This window comes from Oncorhynchus masou, chromosome 5, assembly GCF_036934945.1.
Source record: "Oncorhynchus masou masou isolate Uvic2021 chromosome 5, UVic_Omas_1.1, whole genome shotgun sequence".
NCBI lineage: Eukaryota > Metazoa > Chordata > Actinopteri > Salmoniformes > Salmonidae > Oncorhynchus > Oncorhynchus masou.
This window is the reverse complement of record NC_088216.1, coordinates 40,327,085-40,345,855: the sequence shown is the minus strand read 5'-3', so window position 1 is coordinate 40,345,855 and position 18,771 is coordinate 40,327,085. Positions and strand designations below refer to the sequence as shown.

Sequence of the window (18,771 nt, the reverse complement as noted above, 5' to 3'; positions counted from 1 at the left end):
GCAGAGTTTTGCCAGCACGAGTACTACAGTCAATATGCTGATAGAATTCAGGTAGCCTTGTTCTCAAATTTGCTTTGTTAAAATCCCCAGCTACAATAAATGCCTCAGGATATATGGTTTCCAGTTTGCATAAAGTCCAGTGAAGTTCCTTGAGTTCTTCCCGGCTGTGTGTAATAACGCAACATTTTCTGGGCTTACAATGTAAGAAATAATACATTAAAAAAAACAAATAATGCAAAGTTTCCTAAGGACTAGAAGCGCGGCAGCCCTCTGTCAGCACTATGCCAAACGGACCCCGCTACTGTAGCTCCTATCCTTTGTTAACTTTAATAATTCGACCCCTGGCTATCACCATTCATTAACCCCATCTAAAAAGCTGTCAGTTGGAAAAGGCACAGCGTCCCTATTCAGAAGGTGAGAATGAAACGGTTAGGGTTGTTTTGGCCCTCCAGGACTAGAATCAAATAATACTGGGGTAGGGTTCAGGTGGGCTTTGGGCATTGACTGAGGAAAATAATACTTGTATACTTAAGGGGCACCTCATCACCTTTTAACCTACATATATTTTCACATACAGTGCATTCGGGAAGTATTCAGACACCGTTTTCCCCCCACATTTTGTTAAGTTACAGCCTTATTCTAAAATGTATTCAATTGTTTGTTTCCCCCTCATCAATCTACACACAATACCCCATAATGACAAAGCAAAAACTATTTTTTAGAATTGTATGCAAATATATAGAAAATTGGAAATAACACATTTAACATAAGTGTTCAGACCCTTTACTCAGTACTTTGTTGAAACACATTTGGCAGCGATTACAGTCTTGGGTCTTCTTGGGTATGACGCTACAAGCTTGGCAAACCTGTATTTGGGGAGTTTATCCCATTCTTCTCTGCAGATTCTGTCAGGTTGGATGGGGAGCGTCGCTGTACAGCTATTTGCAGGTCTCTCCAGAGATGTTCGATCGGGTTCAGGTCCGGGCTCTGGCTGGGCCACTCAAGGACATTCAAAGACTTGTCCTGAAGCCACTCCTGCATTGTCTTGGCTGTGTGCTTAGGGTCGTTGTCCTGTTGGAAGGTGAACCTTCGCCCCAGTCTGAGGTCCTGAGCACTCTGGAACCGATTTTCATCAAGGTTCTCTCTGTACTTTGCTCCATTCATCCTTCCCTCGATCCTGACTAGTCTCCCAGTCCTTGTCGCTGAAAACCATCCCCACAGCATGATGCTGCCACCACCATGCTTCATTGTAGAGCTTGTGCTAGGTTTCCTCCAGGTGTGATGCTTGGCATTCAGGCCAAATAGTTCAATCTTGGTTTCATCAAACCAGATAATCTTGTTTCTCATGGTCTGAGTCCTTTAGGTGCCTTTTGGCAAACTCCAAGCGGGCTGGCATTTGCCTTTGACTGAGGAGTGGCTTCCGTTGAGCCACTCGAACATAAAAGCCTGATTGGTAGAGTGCTGCAGAGTTTGTTGCCCTTCTGGAAGATTCTCCCATCTCCACAGAGAAACTTTGGAGCACTTTCAGAGTGACCATCGGGTTCTTGGGCACCACCCTGACCAAGGCCCTTCTCTAGGAAGAGTCTTAGTGGTTTTAAACTTCTTCCATTTAAGAATGATGGAGGCCATTGTGTTCTTAGGGACCTTCAATGCTGTAGAAATTGTTTGGTACCCTTCCCCAGATCTGTGCCTCAACACAATTCTGTCTTGGAGCTCTACGGACCATTCCTTCGAAGTCATGGATTGGTTTTTGCTCTGACATGCATAGTCAACTGTGGGACTTATATAGACAGGTCTTTGCCATTCCAAATCATGTCCAACCAATTGAATTTACCACAGGTGGATGCCAATCCAGTTGTAGAAACATCTCAATGATGTACAATGGAAACAAGATGCACCTCAGCTCAATTTTGAGTCTCATAGCAAAGGTTCTGAATACTTATGTAAATAAGGGAAAAAATTAACAGTTTTTGCTTTTTAATTATGGGGTATTGTGTGTAGATTGATGAGGGAAAAAATGCATTTATTCCATTTAAGAATAAGGCTAACGTAACAAAATGTGTAAAAAGTCAAGGGCTCCGAATACACTGCATGTAGACACTGTTATAGTTGGAGATCATGATAATAATGTAAAAAAAATAAACAAGTAAGTGTCCCTTATAATGGTTTGTAGTGCGTCTTACCCTCTGTACGGGGGCCACGTTGTCAGAGTGGTTGGGGAAGAGCTCCAGTGTGAGGTTGGACTGTTTCAGCAGGTTGGGTAGCAGTTCCATCTGAGAGTCAGAGTCCACTGTGGGGAAACTGCTTTCCGATGACTCAGCTATAGGAACAAAATAAAAGACAAGTGAGAACACAGTTTGCACCCCAAACGGCACCCTATTCCCTAGATAGTGCACTACTTTTGACCAGGGCCCCTATATAACATTAGTGCACTAATTTTAACCAGGGTTTTGGCCAAAAGTAGTGCACTATATAGGGAATAGGGTGACATTTGAGACACACACACATAGATGAACCCACGCAACTTCATCAGTCACGGCATAATGTGGCTAAATGTTTTACAACAGAAAACAAGATGAGTCCATTTTCTTCTGTTTAGTGCCTAATGAATACTGCTCAATGACTTACTAATACAATTATAAAGCTCTAAAAGAACAATTGTTGATCAAATTAGAGAAAATCAAACTAATTTCAACTTATGTAAAATTCTCCCCACAAAAAGAACACTCAAAACATGGGGGATTAAAAAGTCAGCCCTGTGCAGACTCTGCAATGAAGAAACAGAATCAATAGATCATCTCTTTTGGTACTGTCCTTCAGTAGCTCGCTTTGGGAGTCAGGTCCAGAGTGGTTGTTGAGTCATAATGTCTGTGTTCAGATGGACCTACAAACAGTACTGTTAGGAGATCTGAAAAACCACAATCAATCAATGTGAAATATGATTATATTCATCTGTAAAGTATTTACTTTTTAGGGCAAACTCAATAGAAATAGTACAAATGAAGAGGTTCAAGACCCTCGTAAGACACCACAGTAATATAGAAGGATGTATTGCAAAAGGAAATAGTGAAATGGCAATACTGGGAAAGATGGGTTAGTCTGTGGACATCTGAGGGACGGAATTAAGATTAGAGGGATTGGTTGATTTGGCGATGCACTTGGGAGTTCAGTAGAAATAGAAGGCTACATGTGTATATATATATATTGAATTGGAATGTTTTCCACCAGGTCCTCCAACCAGGGGATGGGGTGGTAGGGGTAAAAAAGAAGAAAAAAATGATGCAGGTAATGTTATTTTATAGACTAATCTGTCTGCTAGTTTCATAGCTGATCTCCCCCCCCAAACAACAAAATCCAGATGAAGAGTAGAGGAGAGAAAATAAGATGTGATGATGGATGAGGAGTACAGGAGGGAAAGTAATAGAGGAAGATGGGAGAAAGGGATGAGGCCCACCGGAGGAGTCTGTGAGCGAGGGAACGACAAAGGCGATCTCAGTCAGGGCGTCGGCATAGTACAGCACCCGCTTCTCTCCATTGAACACGCCCCCGCCCGTGTCTCCCAGGGTGATAGTATCATCTGTGGGGACAGAAAGGAACTCCCTTACTACTAGGTTTGGGCATTTAAAATATTTTCACTATTCAAATAATATCATTACATTTTTCCGGATATCCCGACAGTCGAAATACACGTGTGCGAAAAATAAATATTGTTTGCTGTGCGACATGGCAGAGAGGGTGCTGCTCAGCTTGAGCAGCAGGGCGCCATACTTGCGCTCGTTAGGCAAACTGGTTGCGGCCATAACATCTGGTTGTGCCCGTCTTGACTGCATCAAGAATGTCAAGAAGCTGGTTGAGAGAATGCCAAGAGTGTGCAAAGCTGTCATCAAGGCAAAGGGTGACGACTTTGAAGAATCTCAAATATAAAATAGAATTTTGATTTGTTTACCACTTTTTTGGTGATTACATGGATTCCATAGGTGTTATTTCATAGTTTTTCATTATTCTACAATGTAGGGAAAAGTGTCCAAACATTTGACCAGTACTGTATAAGGAGCCTGGAGGTGGAACCTAAACAAGTATTTATGCTCTAAGGCAGGAAATGCGTCAGAATAGGGGTGGCATTACTGCCTTACTTCAATTAGCAACAAAATCCATCGTTTGCAAGCAACTGTTTACTGGAAGATGTGCAGCGCCATTTTGAGTACTGCAAGCTTGCCCCGTAACAACTCGAGTTCCAGGCAAGGAACCTGGAATGTGTTATTTCATAGTTTTGTCTCACTATTATATATATATATTTTTGAAAATAGTAAATATAAAGAAAAACTCTTGAATGCGTAAGTGTCCAAACCTTTGACTGGTACTGTATATTCTCAGGTTGGCATGATAACGCTCCCTCCCTCCCTCACCTGGTTGGATGCTGTCTCCATTGTTGTTGTGGTTGTTGATGGACCAGCTAGTGTAGACGCTGCCTGTCCAGCCTGGGTGCTGCCCCACCTCCACGGGCCAGCCCAGCGACATCAGGAACTCCAGAAAGTGATGCTGCACGTTGGCGCTCGACTCCACATTTCTCAGGATCTGGCATTGGACCATAGAGTTAGTTAGAGGCCTCATCATGGATATAACCCATTTTTGCATGGACATTGCCATTGAGAGCATCAACAGGGCAGATTTTCCTATGGGTTGGGAGTGATCAGCCAATGATTAGAGCATGGTCTTATACAAATTGGTTGCTATGGTTTGTAAATGTGACCCGTTTTAGGAAACTAGGCGTAGGTCGCAAGTCACGACTTCACATGAGCACCATTTGAACGTTTAATTTAAAAAAAATCTAAATGCGTTTTTTTGGGCAGAAATGCCTCTTAAACATGTGAACTTTCATGTCCCTCAATAACAAAATTGTATGCTGTAAATATTTGTAAATATGAAAACAATTGTTAAATTACGAGCCTTGCTGGTAAACCACAGAAAAAGTCACCAACCTTCCCATTAGCCATGATTGGCTGAGATAATGAGTGGGCTGGACATGCCGAGAGAGGAGTCTATTTGAGTTCAGTCTGTGTTGGTAATCCTGTCAAATGTGGATTTTTTTTTTAAATGTAGCTGCATAAGTGTTGCTCTCCACTTTCTGGAGGATCGAGTTTTGGAATTAGAGTATGATAGCTAAAGAAAACACCTGTTTCTGGATTACGTCTTCAAACAAAGGGCATTTTTGGCATGGATTCGTGACCATCATGCGTGATGATGTAAGATAGTCTAGCTAGCTACATTTTCAGATATTACACGTTTTTCACTTTTACAAAGTATTTTGTTTAATATGCTTATGTTGTTATTATTCATTGTTGTTTAACTAGCTAACGTTAGCTTGCCGGCTCGTGATGTGTGATATTACATGTTGTTTACCAAGCTACATGTCTTGAGCTAACGTGTACTGTTAGCTAGCGTTAGCTGGCTGGCTCCCTAGCTAACTTTAAGTGGCTGGCTCGTTAGCTAACGTGATGTAATGTGTGTGATCTTACATGTTGTTTACCTAGCTTGGTTAATCTTTTACCTAGGTAGCTAGCTAGCTACATGTCTTAAGCTAAAGTGTACAACACCCGTTGAATACGGCCGGTGTCAGTAAAGTCGGCAGAAAAGCATAATGAAATTGTTGCCAACAGAGCTGGTTAGGCTGTTTTCATGTTATCCAGTGGTAAACAAATCATCGGCCAGAGCTTCACGTGTGCGCTCTGAGCGCTTCGAGAACAAAGCGAGATGGGTGGGGCAAAAGCTTAAGAGGGTGTGAACGATACTGAATGGGTGGAGACAAAGAAGAGCTCTCTCACCAAAACACTAAAATACAATTTTCTCAAAAGTGAGTTTACAAGTTCAGAAACTTTCAAAGCAGAATCACTTTCCCATTGTTCCTAAAATACAGTGTATGATATACCATTTTGTAGTTCTGAGTCTCAGCTTTTATCCAATGTAAAAAACAGAAATTCTAATTTTGCTACAAAAGACAGAATCCAGGTCGTGAGTCACAAATGGCATGAAACTATATCACCGCCATCTAGTGGCCATAATGAATGAATTACAAGATTTTTGTTCAGGACAATTAGCACAAATATTAGCTTCACAACTTTTTTCAAACAAAAAAATAATAAGAAAATATACTACTTTAAAATGGAGATAAGACTCAATGGCGCGGCCTGTGCTCTCACAGAAGCCATAATGGGGCAGGTACAAAGATGAGTCCTCTAACTAAATCTATGCATGGGACACAGGGACAGACAGTCCATTAACAGAGACGTGAACATGAAATATTTCATTGTCTGTAAATGGTTTTAGATTGTAAAAGTTTTTGGTCAAAATTGCAGTTGTATTTTGCTAGTTTTATTAACAAATAGGTTCGAAATGAGAGAGGGAGTCTGCAGATCCACCAATAGACCAGACTCTGGCAACTGTTTTTTTCTCTCCAAACATTTTAGAATAGTTTAGCGTGACCGTCTAGAAGGATTTTCAGAGAAAGTAGACTAATATCAGGGCATGCAAATAGTTAAATAGAGACTTTAGCACTGGTCCGTAACTCTTGGGCCGTGTTCATTAAGGGCACACGGTAGCAAAAGGTTTAAAAGTTTTAACAATGGAAAACCAGTTTGACCTTTTTCCTTCTGTTCGTTCCTACTGAACACAACCCTGTTGACACCCTCCTCTTTAACCTCTCACCTCCTGGCTGCTCTTCTGGCCGGCCTTCATGTAGAAGAGGAAGACTGTGTCGCAGGGCCGGCAGGGCAGCAGGTCCAGGTAGCTCATGTCGTCAAAGAAGCCCGGCAACCCAGAGTCCAGTGCAATCAGGTGGGGAGGTAGGCGACTGTTGCCGGGCTCCTGGAAGGCAGGAAACATCAAGTTAAATGTCATTGGCTGGTTCATCAAGCTATACAATAGGCTTTTCTTGGCTGCTTAATATTGCTGCCGTAACATTGCTGCCACCAGATATGTGTACCATTTTTGGCTAGCCCTCCACCTGTTTGGTGAGAATCTGTAATTAATTTCAACGTTTTTACAGAGGATGTTTCAGTTACGCAAATGTTCATCTAACTAAGGTGTTTGGTGCAGTATTGCGCGACGTGTTGTATTATGTAAACAGTTGGCGCTCCTAAGCAGGTCTGTCACACTGTCTATGCTATTGGATAGAGAGCAATCACCGCAGCTGTTCACCCCATGCTAGTGGGCAGATGGACATCGTCAAATCAAAACCCAGCCTTCGTGTACCTGTTGTGGAGCATGGACTTTCCAAAATCAGTTTTAGATGAGACTGGCTTTATGACCAGAATGATCATATTTACACATTGCAGTCAATTTTGCCACTAGAATAACTGTTTGACTCATATCGATGCCACATAGGCTGTTTTCAAACCTCTCCTCTCCCCCTCCTCCCATCTCTTTCCCCAGTACCTTGAGTGCCTCCAGTGACAGGAAGCCAAAGTGCGACAGGAAGAGGCGGGCCGTCTGGAACTCCTGCGAGGGAGTCGGGGGCTTGCAGTCCGTTAGCACGTCTGGGAAGCTCTTGCTGCTCCAGCGCTCCTCACTGCCGTGCTCCAGCATCGTCTCGTACTCGATCTGCTTGGCCATCACACCTCGCAGCTTGTCGTGCTGCATCTCCAGCTGAGAGTGAGGAATGGATGATGGATAAGTGTCAAGGGGCGATACCAAGGTCAGTTTGACATTTTTCACCATCTAAAAATGGTTATAGATGGTCCTAGATCTGTGCCAAAGGTCAATGGGAGAGGATCCTATGGCTGTTGCTCATTCTGATCTTCATCTTATAGTAGTAATGACAAATAGTAGTCATTATTGTAGATACCCAAAAAAAAGAGTGCAGTGTCATTGCATACATCCACCGAAATGCACCCATACACAGACAATCCCCTCCTCAAAGCACCTCACAAAACATCAAACACCCACAACCACTCACCTGACATGAATGAACCATCAACGCAGACAAACCTTCTTAAAACACCCAATAAACTCACAAAATCAATACAGTGCGCACCCAATCCCAACACCTTTTCGCTCCCACGGTCATAGTCAAACTGGAAAATACTGAGGAGTAACCAATATCAGCTGGCTCTGATAAAGAGCAAAAGGTTTGGTGGTAGGGGATGTTAGTGAATCATGTCACGTTTTGTGTGTGAGAACAACTCGCGTCCGGATCACTGTACATCAGTGTCGTAGCTATGTGTCATGAAGTGTTTGGCTTGTCAGTTGAGAATATTTGTTAAAATTTCTTTCAGGCAGACACTTGTTCATTGAAGTGGACTAGTTCACAGAGAATGATTGCCTACATTTTGTTGAACATTAAATGAGCTAGTTGTCCTAGTTGTGCAAAGTGGATTCAGGTGTCTCATCACTCCTATGGGGCCAAAGCGGTGCTGATCTCAGATCAGTTTTTACTAAATAATAAATAACAGGGGGGGAACTTGATTCTAGATAAACACTCCTATTTTGAGTCACTTTGTAAATACAGGAAATGGCTTATGCAAACACCACCTCCACGCTACAATACAATTCTCATTAGGGCAATGGAGACATTATATAAGCATGGACAAACAATGCCAGCCTACCTCCTTATCTACGATATCGTGTAGGTCCGGAATGCTCAGGTCTGCTTTCACAAATGGAATTTTGTCCACTTCTTCTGGGAAGGGTCTGTGTTTGACGTTCAACCGGATCCCCACATCATTTTTGGGAGTGGGCCGACTCTCTGGGATAAACACCTGCTACAGAGAGGAGTAAGAGAGACAGAGAAGGGGGGGGGAGATACTTCTGATGAGATACAGACCCCTGGGAAAGGAACTGGGAAAACTCAGCAAGAAATATGGACTGACATGTGATCATTTAGCATTGTTAAAGGTCTACGAAACGCATCTGATGAATATCAATTCCCTGATGCAGACATTTTTCCCCAAATAGATCTGGAACCAGCAATCATAGTTAACATTGAATGAGATTAGAGATCATTTGTTCATTACAGCAATGTGAAAACCTGGTTCCTAACAATGGAGTTGCTAGTTAATAAGACATCAATGTGAACTTTGACACTAATAGAAATGTGCTAAAACATACTAACATAATTCATATAAAGGGTAAACTACGGTGTGTGTTACCTTGTGACTGGCGAGTAATAGAAATGTACGGAAACAAGATAACAAATCTAAAGGGTTAACTAAAGTGTGTGTTACCTTCTGGCTGGCACGGGCACCCCTGGGTTGGTGGAAGAGCTGCATGGTCCAGGCGTGTCTCCCAGACATCCCCCTTATCAACATGGTCACGGATGGACAGGGATCTGCTGACACACACACACACACACACACACACACACACACACACACACACACACACACACACACACACACACACACACACACACACACACACACACAGCAATCAGGTCAACAAGGCTGTGTTCATTAGGCACAAAACAGAAGACATTGGACATGTCCAATGACAAACTCCAATTTTCGTTTTATAGTGCAAAACCACTTTTAAACGTTTAAAATGTTAATAAAACATGAGGATGATGACTGAAAACATGTGGTTGATGACTGATAACATGCGGATGACGACTGTCAAAATGGTTCTGGGATAACACGTGAAGGATTGCCAATAACATGTCAAAAATATATTGTTGAAGTGGATTTGGGATAACATAACTGACTCTGTTCGTTGCCCAGCGGCTGCTCCAGCATGGCCAGGATGACAGAGTTGTCTAGGACAAAGTAGCGGAAGTTCTTGCGGCTGGTAGAGGTCAGCCTGGAGTACTTGATCAAGGTGTCCTCGTTCAGCAGGCTGCAGGGGGAGGCGGGGCCACTGGGCGACGGGAATGCCCCCAGGACCTGCATTATGCTGACAGGGACAGAGATGCTGTGCATTCAAAATATATACGAGGCAGGAATCGCCGCTATAAAACATTCCAAAATCAGAATTGTATGAGTATGAATAAAAATAGCAACCCTGAACTAAGGGGATAAGAATACAGGTTTGGTCAAATAAAAAAATATGAATGGTTGAAAAGAATTTAAAGCTACAGTATGCATTTGGTACATACATTTTTTAAACTTTTAAATTAATAATATATAGCCAAAGATTATTGAATAAATATAACTTATAATTGCCTCATGAGCTTAGTTCAACTGTCTTACCCAAACAGAAACCAAAATACACTGCTCAAAAAATAAAAGGGAACACTTAAACAACACAATGTAACTCCAAGTCAATTACACTTCTGTGAAATCAAACTGTCCATTTAAGAAGCAACACTGATTGACAATAAATTTCACATGCTGTTGTGCAAATGGAATAGACAACAGGTGGAAACTATAGGCAATTAGCAAGACACCCCCAATAAAGGAGTGGTTCTGCAGGTGGTGACCACAGACCACTTCTCAGTTCCTATGCTTCCTGGCTGATGTTTTGGTCACTTTTGAATGCTGGCAGTGCTTTCACTCTAGTGGTAGCATGAGACGGAGTCTACAACCCACATAAGTGGCTCAGGTAGTACAGCTCATCCAGGATGGCACATCAATGTGAGCTGTGGCAAGAAGGTTTGCTGTGTCTGTCAGCGTAGTGTCCAGAGCATGGAGGCGCTACTAGGAGACAGGCCAGTACATCAGGAGACGTGGAGGAGGCCGTAGCAACAACTCAGCAGCAGGACCACTACTTCCGCCTTTGTGCAAGGAGGAGCAGGAGGAGCACTGCCAGAGCCCTGCAAAATGACCTCCAGCAGGCCACAAATGTGCATGTGTCTGCTCAAACGGTCAGAAACAGACTCCATGAGGGTGGTATGAGGGCCCGACGTCCACAGGTGGGGGTTGTGCTTACAGCCCAAGACCGTGCAGGACGTTTGGCATTTGACAGAGAACACCAAGATTGGCAAATTCGCCACTGGAGCCCTGTGCTCTTCACAGATGAAAGCAGGTTCACACTGAGCACATGTGACAGAGTCTGGAGACGCTGTGGAGAACGTTCTGCTGCCTGCAACATCCTCCAGCATGACCGGTTTGGCGGTGGGTCAGTCATGGTGTGGGGTGGCATTTCTATGGGGGGGCCGCACAGCCCTCCATGTGCTCGCCAGATGTAGCCTGACTGCCATTAGGTACAGAGATGAGATCCTCAGACCCCTTGTGAGACCAAATGCTGGTGCGGTTGGCCCTGGGTTCCTCCTAATGCAAGACAATGCTAGACCTCAGAGAGTGTCAGCAGTTCCTGCAAGAGGAGGCCCGCCCGTTCCCAAGACCTAAATCCAATTGAGCACATCTGGGACATCATGTCTCGCTCCATCCACCAACGCCACATTGTACCACAGACTGTCCAGGAGTTGGCGGATGCTTTAGTCCAGGTCTGGGAGGAGATCCCTCAGGAGACCATCCGCCACCTCATCAAGAGCATGCCCAGGCGTTGTAGGGAGGTCATACAGGCACGTGGAGGCCACACACACTACTGAGCCTCATTTTGACTTGTTTTAAGGACATTACATCAAAGTTGGATCAGCCTGTAGTGTGGTTTTCCACTTTAATTTTGAGTGTGACTCCAAATCCAGACCTCCATGGGTTGATAAATTTGATTTCCATTGATAATTTTTGTGTGATTTTGTTGTCAGCACATTCAACTATGTAAAGAAAAAAGTATTTAATAAGAATATTTCATTCATTCAGATCTAGGATGTGTTATTTTAGTGTTCCCTTTATTTTTTGAGCAGTGTATATGCTTGTTCTAATACATTGTTTGCAAAGAGTGTAATTGTAAACGAAGACTTGATAGCTTTAAAACATAGACTGAGCTAAGGATGCAAAGACCATGAATTTGATAGTGGTTACATTCATACAGCCACCTAGCGGTTTCCAAAAACAAGTGACCGAATACCAAATTGCTGCCCGTTTAAGGAGAAAAGGAGAGACTTTAAACAGGTTACAGGTTTGATTTTCTCATGTCCTGAAAACACCTCATATCTTCAATCTGTGTTGTGTTACATCACACATCGTTCTTGGAAATGTTCTCAAAATGCTCCACTGATATCACCTGTTAAAGTTCCCATGTATTGGTTCACCAAGACCAACTTGTATATAAACGACAGGGCCTGAGCCCAGTTGACTACATCACTTCTGATGAGGCATTGTTTCAGAATGAGGGGTGCTGTAGCTTTGCTGGTGATGCTGTTCTGTCTGTCTGGGGCATGGGCTCATGGAGAGAGTGATATCCCTCAACAGGGTAACAGTGACAGGGGAGAGAGCAGGGAGAATGATGTTCAACAGTTGACCACCCAGCCTGACATCTGGACTGAGCTGAAGGAGCTCAGATACATGGTGGTGGAACAGACAGTGGAGCTCAGATACATGGTGGTGGAACAGAGAGTGGAGCTGAGGTACATGGGAAACAGACTGACAGCCAGTGAGAGCCAGGTGGAGACGCTGAAGAGACAGAACGCAGGTAATGTCTGGACATGATCAAATAAAAGAGGATTTTGTTGATCATTTGGTTAGTATCAGAACAATGCTCAAGACATGTTTCCTATATTTGTATTTCCAACGCAAGCCACAGAACTTTCAGCCACGGGGGCCAGACTGACAGCTAGTGATAGCCAGGTGGAGGATCAGAGAGTGGAGTTGAACGTTAATAAGAATGAAATACAGGTCCACGAGAACAAGTTGGGAGGAGTTGGAGAGAAAGAATGCAGGTCAAGTGAAGCAGCTTTGTTTAACTGACTTCTGTATTATGATTAGGAAAACAGTGGTGTGTTGAATTCATTAACATTTCATTTGTATTTTTTGACATATTCTAGCTCTGGAGGCCAGACTGAGAGCCAGTGAGAGGGAGGTGGAGGAGCTGAAGAGAGAGAATGCAGGTATGAAAAACAATATTTTAACGTCCTACATGGTCATTCTAGTAGTCACACTAGGTATGTAATGTGTTGTTTCTACTTAGAGAAATGGGATCGTATAATTTTAATTTCCCCAATGTAGCGTATTTCCCCAATGTAGCGTATTTAAACAATGCTTAATGTGGTTCTTAATCTTTTAGCCCTAGGATTAAGGTGTAGTCAGTCAATCAATCAAGTGTATATTGTGCTCAAGCTTAACATCCTTATCATTTATCGCCCTCCAGGTTCCCTCGGAGAGTTCATCAATGAGCTTGATGCCTTGATAAGCTCCTTTCCTGAGGACGGCTCACCTCTCACAGTCCTGGGCGACTTTAACCTCCCCACGTCTACCTTTGACTCATTCCTCTCTGCCTCCTTCTTTCCACTCCTCTCCTCTTTTGACCTCACCCTCTCACCTTCCCCCCCTACTCACAAGGCAGGCAATACGCTCGACCTCATCTTTACTAGATGCTGTTCTTCCACTAACCTCATTGCAACTCCCCTCCAAGTCTCCGACCACTACCTTGTATCCTTTTCCCTCTCGCTCTCATCCAACACTTCCCACACTGCCCCTACTCGGATGGTATCGCGCCGTCCCAACCTTCGCTCTCTCTCCCCCGCTACTCTCTCCTCTTCCATCCTATCATCTCTTCCCTCTGCTCATACCTTCTCCAACCTATCTCCTGATTCTGCCTCCTCAACCCTCCTCTCTTCCCTTTCTGCATCCTTTGACTCTCTATGTCCCCTATCCTCCAGGCCGGCTCGGTCCTCCCCTCCCGCTCCGTGGCTCGACGACTCACTGCGAGCTCACAGAACAGTGCTCCGGGCAGCCGAGCGGAAATGGAGGAAAACTCGCCTCCCTGCGGACCTGGCATCCTTTCACTCCCTCCTCTCTACATTTTCCTCCTCTGTCTCTGCTGCTAAAGCCACTTTCTACCACTCTAAATTCCAAGCATCTGCCTCTAACCCTAGGAAGCTCTTTGCCACCTTCTCCTCCCTCCTGAATCCTCCTCCCCCTCCCCCCTCCTCCCTCTCTGCAGATGACTTCGTCAACCATTTTGAAAAGAAGGTCGACGACATCCGATCCTCGTTTGCTAAGTCAAACGACACCGCTGGTTCTGCTCACACTGCCCTACCCTGTGCTCTGACCTCTTTCTCCCCTCTCTCTCCAGATGAAATCTCGCTTCTTGTGACGGCCGGCCGCCCAACAACCTGCCCGCTTGACCCTATCCCCTCCTCTCTTCTCCAGACCATTTCCGGAGACCTTCTCCCTTACCTCACCTCGCTCATCAACTCATCCCTGACCACTGGCTACGTCCCTTCCGTCTTCAAGAGAGCGAGAGTTGCACCCCTTCTGAAAAAACCTACACTCGATCCCTCCGATGTCAACAACTACAGACCAGTATCCCTTCTTTCTTTTCTCTCCAAAACTCTTGAACGTGCCGTCCTTGGCCAGCTCTCCCGCTATCTCTCTCAGAATGACCTTCTTGATCCAAATCAGTCAGGTTTCAAGACTAGTCATTCAACTGAGACTGCTCTTCTCTGTATCACGGAGGCGCTCCGCACTGCTAAAGCTAACTCTCTCTCCTCTGCTCTCATCCTTCTAGACCTATCGGCTGCCTTCGATACTGTGAACCATCAGATCCTCCTCTCCACCCTCTCCGAGTTGGGCATCTCCGGCGCGGCCCACGCTTGGATTGCGTCCTACCTGACAGGTCGCTCCTACCAGGTGGCGTGGCGAGAATCTGTCTCCTCGCCACGCGCTCTCACCACTGGTGTCCCCCAGGGCTCTGTTCTAGGCCCTCTCCTATTCTCGCTATACACCAAGTCACTTGGCTCTGTCATAACCTCACATGGTCTCTCCTATCATTGCTATGCAGACGACACACAATTAATCTTCTCCTTTCCCCCTTCTGATGACCAGGTGGCGAATCGCATCTCTGCATGTCTGGCAGACATATCAGTGTGGATGACGGATCACCACCTCAAGCTGAACCTCGGCAAGACGGAGCTGCTCTTCCTCCCGGGGAAGGACTGCCCGTTCCATGATCTCGCCATCACGGTTGACAACTCCATTGTGTCCTCCTCCCAGAGCGCCAAGAACCTTGGCGTGATCCTGGACAACACCCTGTCGTTCTCAACTAACATCAAGGCGGTGGCCCGTTCCTGTAGGTTCATGCTCTACAACATCCGCAGAATACGACCCTGCCTCACACAGGAAGCGGCGCAGGTCCTAATCCAGGCACTTGTCATCTCCCGTCTGGATTACTGCAACTCGCTGTTGGCTGGGCTCCCTGCCTGTGCCATTAAACCCCTACAACTCATCCAGAACACCGCAGCCCGTCTGGTGTTCAACCTTCCCAAGTTCTCTCACGTCACCCCGCTCCTCCGCTCTCTCCACTGGCTTCCAGTTGAAGCTCGCATCCGCTACAAGACCATGGTGCTTGCCTACGGAGCTGTGAGGGGAACGGCACCGCAGTACCTCCAGGCTCTGATCAGGCCCTACACCCAAACAAGGGAACTGCGTTCATCCACCTCTGGCCTGCTCGCCTCCCTACCACTGAGGAAGTACAGTTCCCGCTCAGCCCAGTCAAAACTGTTCGCTGCTCTGGCCCCCAATGGTGGAACAAACTCCCTCACGACGCCAGGACAGCGGAGTCAATCACCACCTTCCGGAGACACCTGAAACCCCACCTCTTCAAGGAATACCTAGGATAGGATAAAGTAATCCTTCTCACCCCCCCCCTTAAATGATTTAGATGCACTATTGTAAAGTGGCTGTTCTACTGGATGTCAGAAGGTGAATTCACCAATTTGTAAGTCGCTCTGGATAAGAGCGTCTGCTAAATGACTTAAATGTAAATGTAAATGTACATAAAGAAATCTGCATCCCTTCCCTGTGTTCACAGAGTGGCCAAAGGTGGCATTCTCTGCTGCTTTAGATAGAACAGTGGGACCCTTCAATACTGAAACCACGTTGGTCTACTCCAATGTCATTACAAACATCGGCCAAGCATACAGCCCAATTACAGGTACTGCTTCTCACACACCAATCAACCCAATACAACACACCAGACATTTCCACAAGGGTCCACATAATTAACACTTCAGCTCCACTATAAGCATTGCATTGCATTGCATTTCCATCAACGTTGTCAATGTGACGTTCTACCTGCTGCACAGAGCTCATTGTTCTGAGTACTTGTTTTTCGCAAGTACTCAGTGAATTGTTGCTAGTGATTGTACTAAATTATCCTCTAATTGCACAAGATGCTTTTGCTTACATTGTGAACCTAGCTACTCAATGTAGCTGGCTAGTAGTAGTAACAGCTTCTTGACTTATATAAATCTTAGTAAGATAGTCGAGGGCATATGCAAACAAAATCGACTTTATTTGTCATTATTTAAATTCACAAGATAGAATGAACAATCATGTCAGCCATCAAGAATTGAACCTCAACGATTTGTCCAAGTCCAACCTCTGTCTGGACTTGGACGCTGCCATTGGATGTGACGCAATGCGAGCACAACATGGGCAGTGAAGCAGCTTTCATTGATTTCAAAGCAAGCATTTCCTTAATGGTTGACGGCAATGCCAGACGCACAATGGCTATAGTGTATCAGGGCCATCAGGCAGTGTTTACACAGGCAGGCCTATTCAGATCTTTTGCCAATTATTTCCATATTTGAAAGCCATATGACCTTCCCCTAATGTGTAAACAAACCCGATCCTCCATATTCAACCGCTGTCTGGACTTGGCTTGCAAAGTTACTTCTTATAAATAAATGTTTTATATCTGTGTTCATATTGTCCATGAGTTTCTAGTGGATAGACCATATGGTTGTAACTAGAAATAGCCAAATTAATGAAAAAAAGTTAATATTTTCAATTAACTCTGCAACTCTTCACATTTTTCACAGCTGCCAACAGTTTGATGCAAAAACATTGTTAACAAATACATAATAAAATACCCCCCTGCCACCTCTGGATATTTCATGCTGAAACCATCATATTAAAACACCAAATGCTATTCACTAAGTTGGTTTATATTTAGGATAATGTTTCACAGCTTTGTCATTCAATTTTTTTTTTATACACGTGATAAGGCCACACAGAGGCCTTGTGATAAATTACATATGATTCTTGAAAGTTAACAAAATTCTGGCAGAATACTGGTAAAAGAAATGGAATGGAGCTAAGCACAGGCAAAATCCAAGACGAAAACCTGGTTCAGTCTGCTTTCTACCAGACAATAGCAGATTAATTTAGCAGGACGATAACATGAAACACAAGGCCAAATCTAGAGACTTATCCAGCAAGACTCACAGCGTTAATCGCTACCAAAGGTGCTTCTACAAAGTATTGACTCAGGGGTGTGAATACTTATGTAAATGACATATTTCTGTATTTGAAAAGATTTGGCATGAGCTCTCAGATCCTCAAAAAGTTTACAGCTGTACCATTGAGAGCATCTTGACTGGCTGCATCACCGCTTGTTATGGCAATTGGTATGGCTTGGCGCTACAGAGGGTAGTACGTACGGCACAGTACATCACTGGGGTCAAACTCCCAAACATCCAGGACCTCTACCAGACGGTGTCAGAGAGAGGCCCTAAAAATTGTCAAAGACTCCAGCCACCCAAGTTGTAGACCTTTTTATCTGCAACAGCACAGTAAACGTTACCGAAAGCTTTTACCCCCAAGCCATAAGACTGCTAAATAGTTAACTAAATAGCTACCCGGAATATCTGCATTGACCCCCCCTCTTTGCATTAACTCTAGACTTTTTCTGCTACTGCTACATTTAATTTGCTCCAGTGTCTATGAGAGACACGGTGTTGATCTCTCTCCTCTTTTCCTCTGATGCAGGTGTCTTCACAGCACCAGTGAGAGGAGTCTACTACTTGAGATTCACTGCACAGGATATGCGTAGTACTGTTAACCAGGGCGTACTCTTGTTCAAGAATGACCAGAGTATTATGAAGACATATCAGTGGAATGGTCACGGAGGCCATGAGAATGTATCCAATGGAGTGACTCTAGAGCTGGACATTGGAGACTTGGTTTACTTGCGCCTACCCTATTAACTATAGGCTCGCTGAGCAAGATGGCAATAATTACAACATATTCAGTGGTTTCCTGCTCTTCCCTATGTGAGGGGGAACACCACAAACACTGTATTAAGCCAAAATTATATTTAGACATGGGTACTCAGAGCCAATTATTCCTGAATTAAATATACATGATCATTTGTATTATTTAGTATCACTGTTTAATCTTATTGATGAACATACCCAGGGTGTGAATTGTATGTCTGTAATGGTACTGATAATAAGGATCCGTCCCTTTTTCCCCAAATGTTCGCCGAAAATGACATACCCAAATCTAACTGCCTGTAGCTCAGGCCGTGAAGCACGGATATGAATATAATTGGTACCATTTGAAAGGAAACACTTTGACGTTTGTGGAAATGTGAAAGGAATGTAGAAAAATAACACACAATATATCTGGTAAAAGAAAATAAAGACAAATACAACCATTCTTTTGTAAAAACAATTGTACCATCTTTGAAATTCAAGAAAGGCCATAATGTATTATTCCAGCCCAGGTCCAATTTTGATTTTGGCCACTAGATGGTAGCAGTGAATGTGCAAAGTTTCAGACTGCACCATTTGCATTTCTGTTCAATTTCTTTTTTTAATTTTTTTTTTTTAAGACTGCTCAAATGTGCCTACTTTGTTTATTATTAACTTTATATTCAAAATTGTGCACCCTCCTCAAAAGAATAGCATGGTATTCTTTCACAATAATAGCTACTGTAAATTGAACAGTGCAGTTAGATTAACAAGAATTGAAGCTTTCTGCCAATATCAGATAT

General features: G+C 44.0%; 1 protein-coding gene across 8 annotated transcripts in view; it reads right to left on the bottom strand.

Moving 5' to 3' along the window:
* The window catches only part of LOC135539574 (ral GTPase-activating protein subunit beta-like), an 82,440-nt gene that overhangs the window by 14,248 nt on the left and 49,421 nt on the right, over positions 1-18,771 (bottom strand). For 5 of the 8 annotated variants that reach the window (XR_010455645.1, XM_064965528.1, XM_064965531.1 and 2 more), the window contains exons 19-26: positions 9,695-9,882; positions 9,219-9,322; positions 8,601-8,756; positions 7,432-7,641; positions 6,703-6,861; positions 4,407-4,575; positions 3,455-3,577; positions 2,184-2,320 (exon numbers count right to left, since the gene is read on the bottom strand). Coding sequence is in view for 7 of the 8 variants with exons in the window: in XM_064965528.1 (XP_064821600.1) it covers positions 2,184-2,320; positions 3,455-3,577; positions 4,407-4,575; positions 6,703-6,861; positions 7,432-7,641; positions 8,601-8,756; positions 9,219-9,322; positions 9,695-9,882 (1,246 nt within the window). In the remaining variant the exon portion in view is untranslated. Of the gene's footprint in view, positions 1-2,183; positions 2,321-2,362; positions 2,885-3,454; positions 3,578-4,406; positions 4,576-6,702; positions 6,862-7,431; positions 7,642-8,600; positions 8,757-9,218; positions 9,323-9,694; positions 9,883-18,771 lie in introns of those variants that run through there. The other 3 variants (XM_064965529.1, XM_064965534.1, XM_064965533.1) reach the window with 2 other exon arrangements.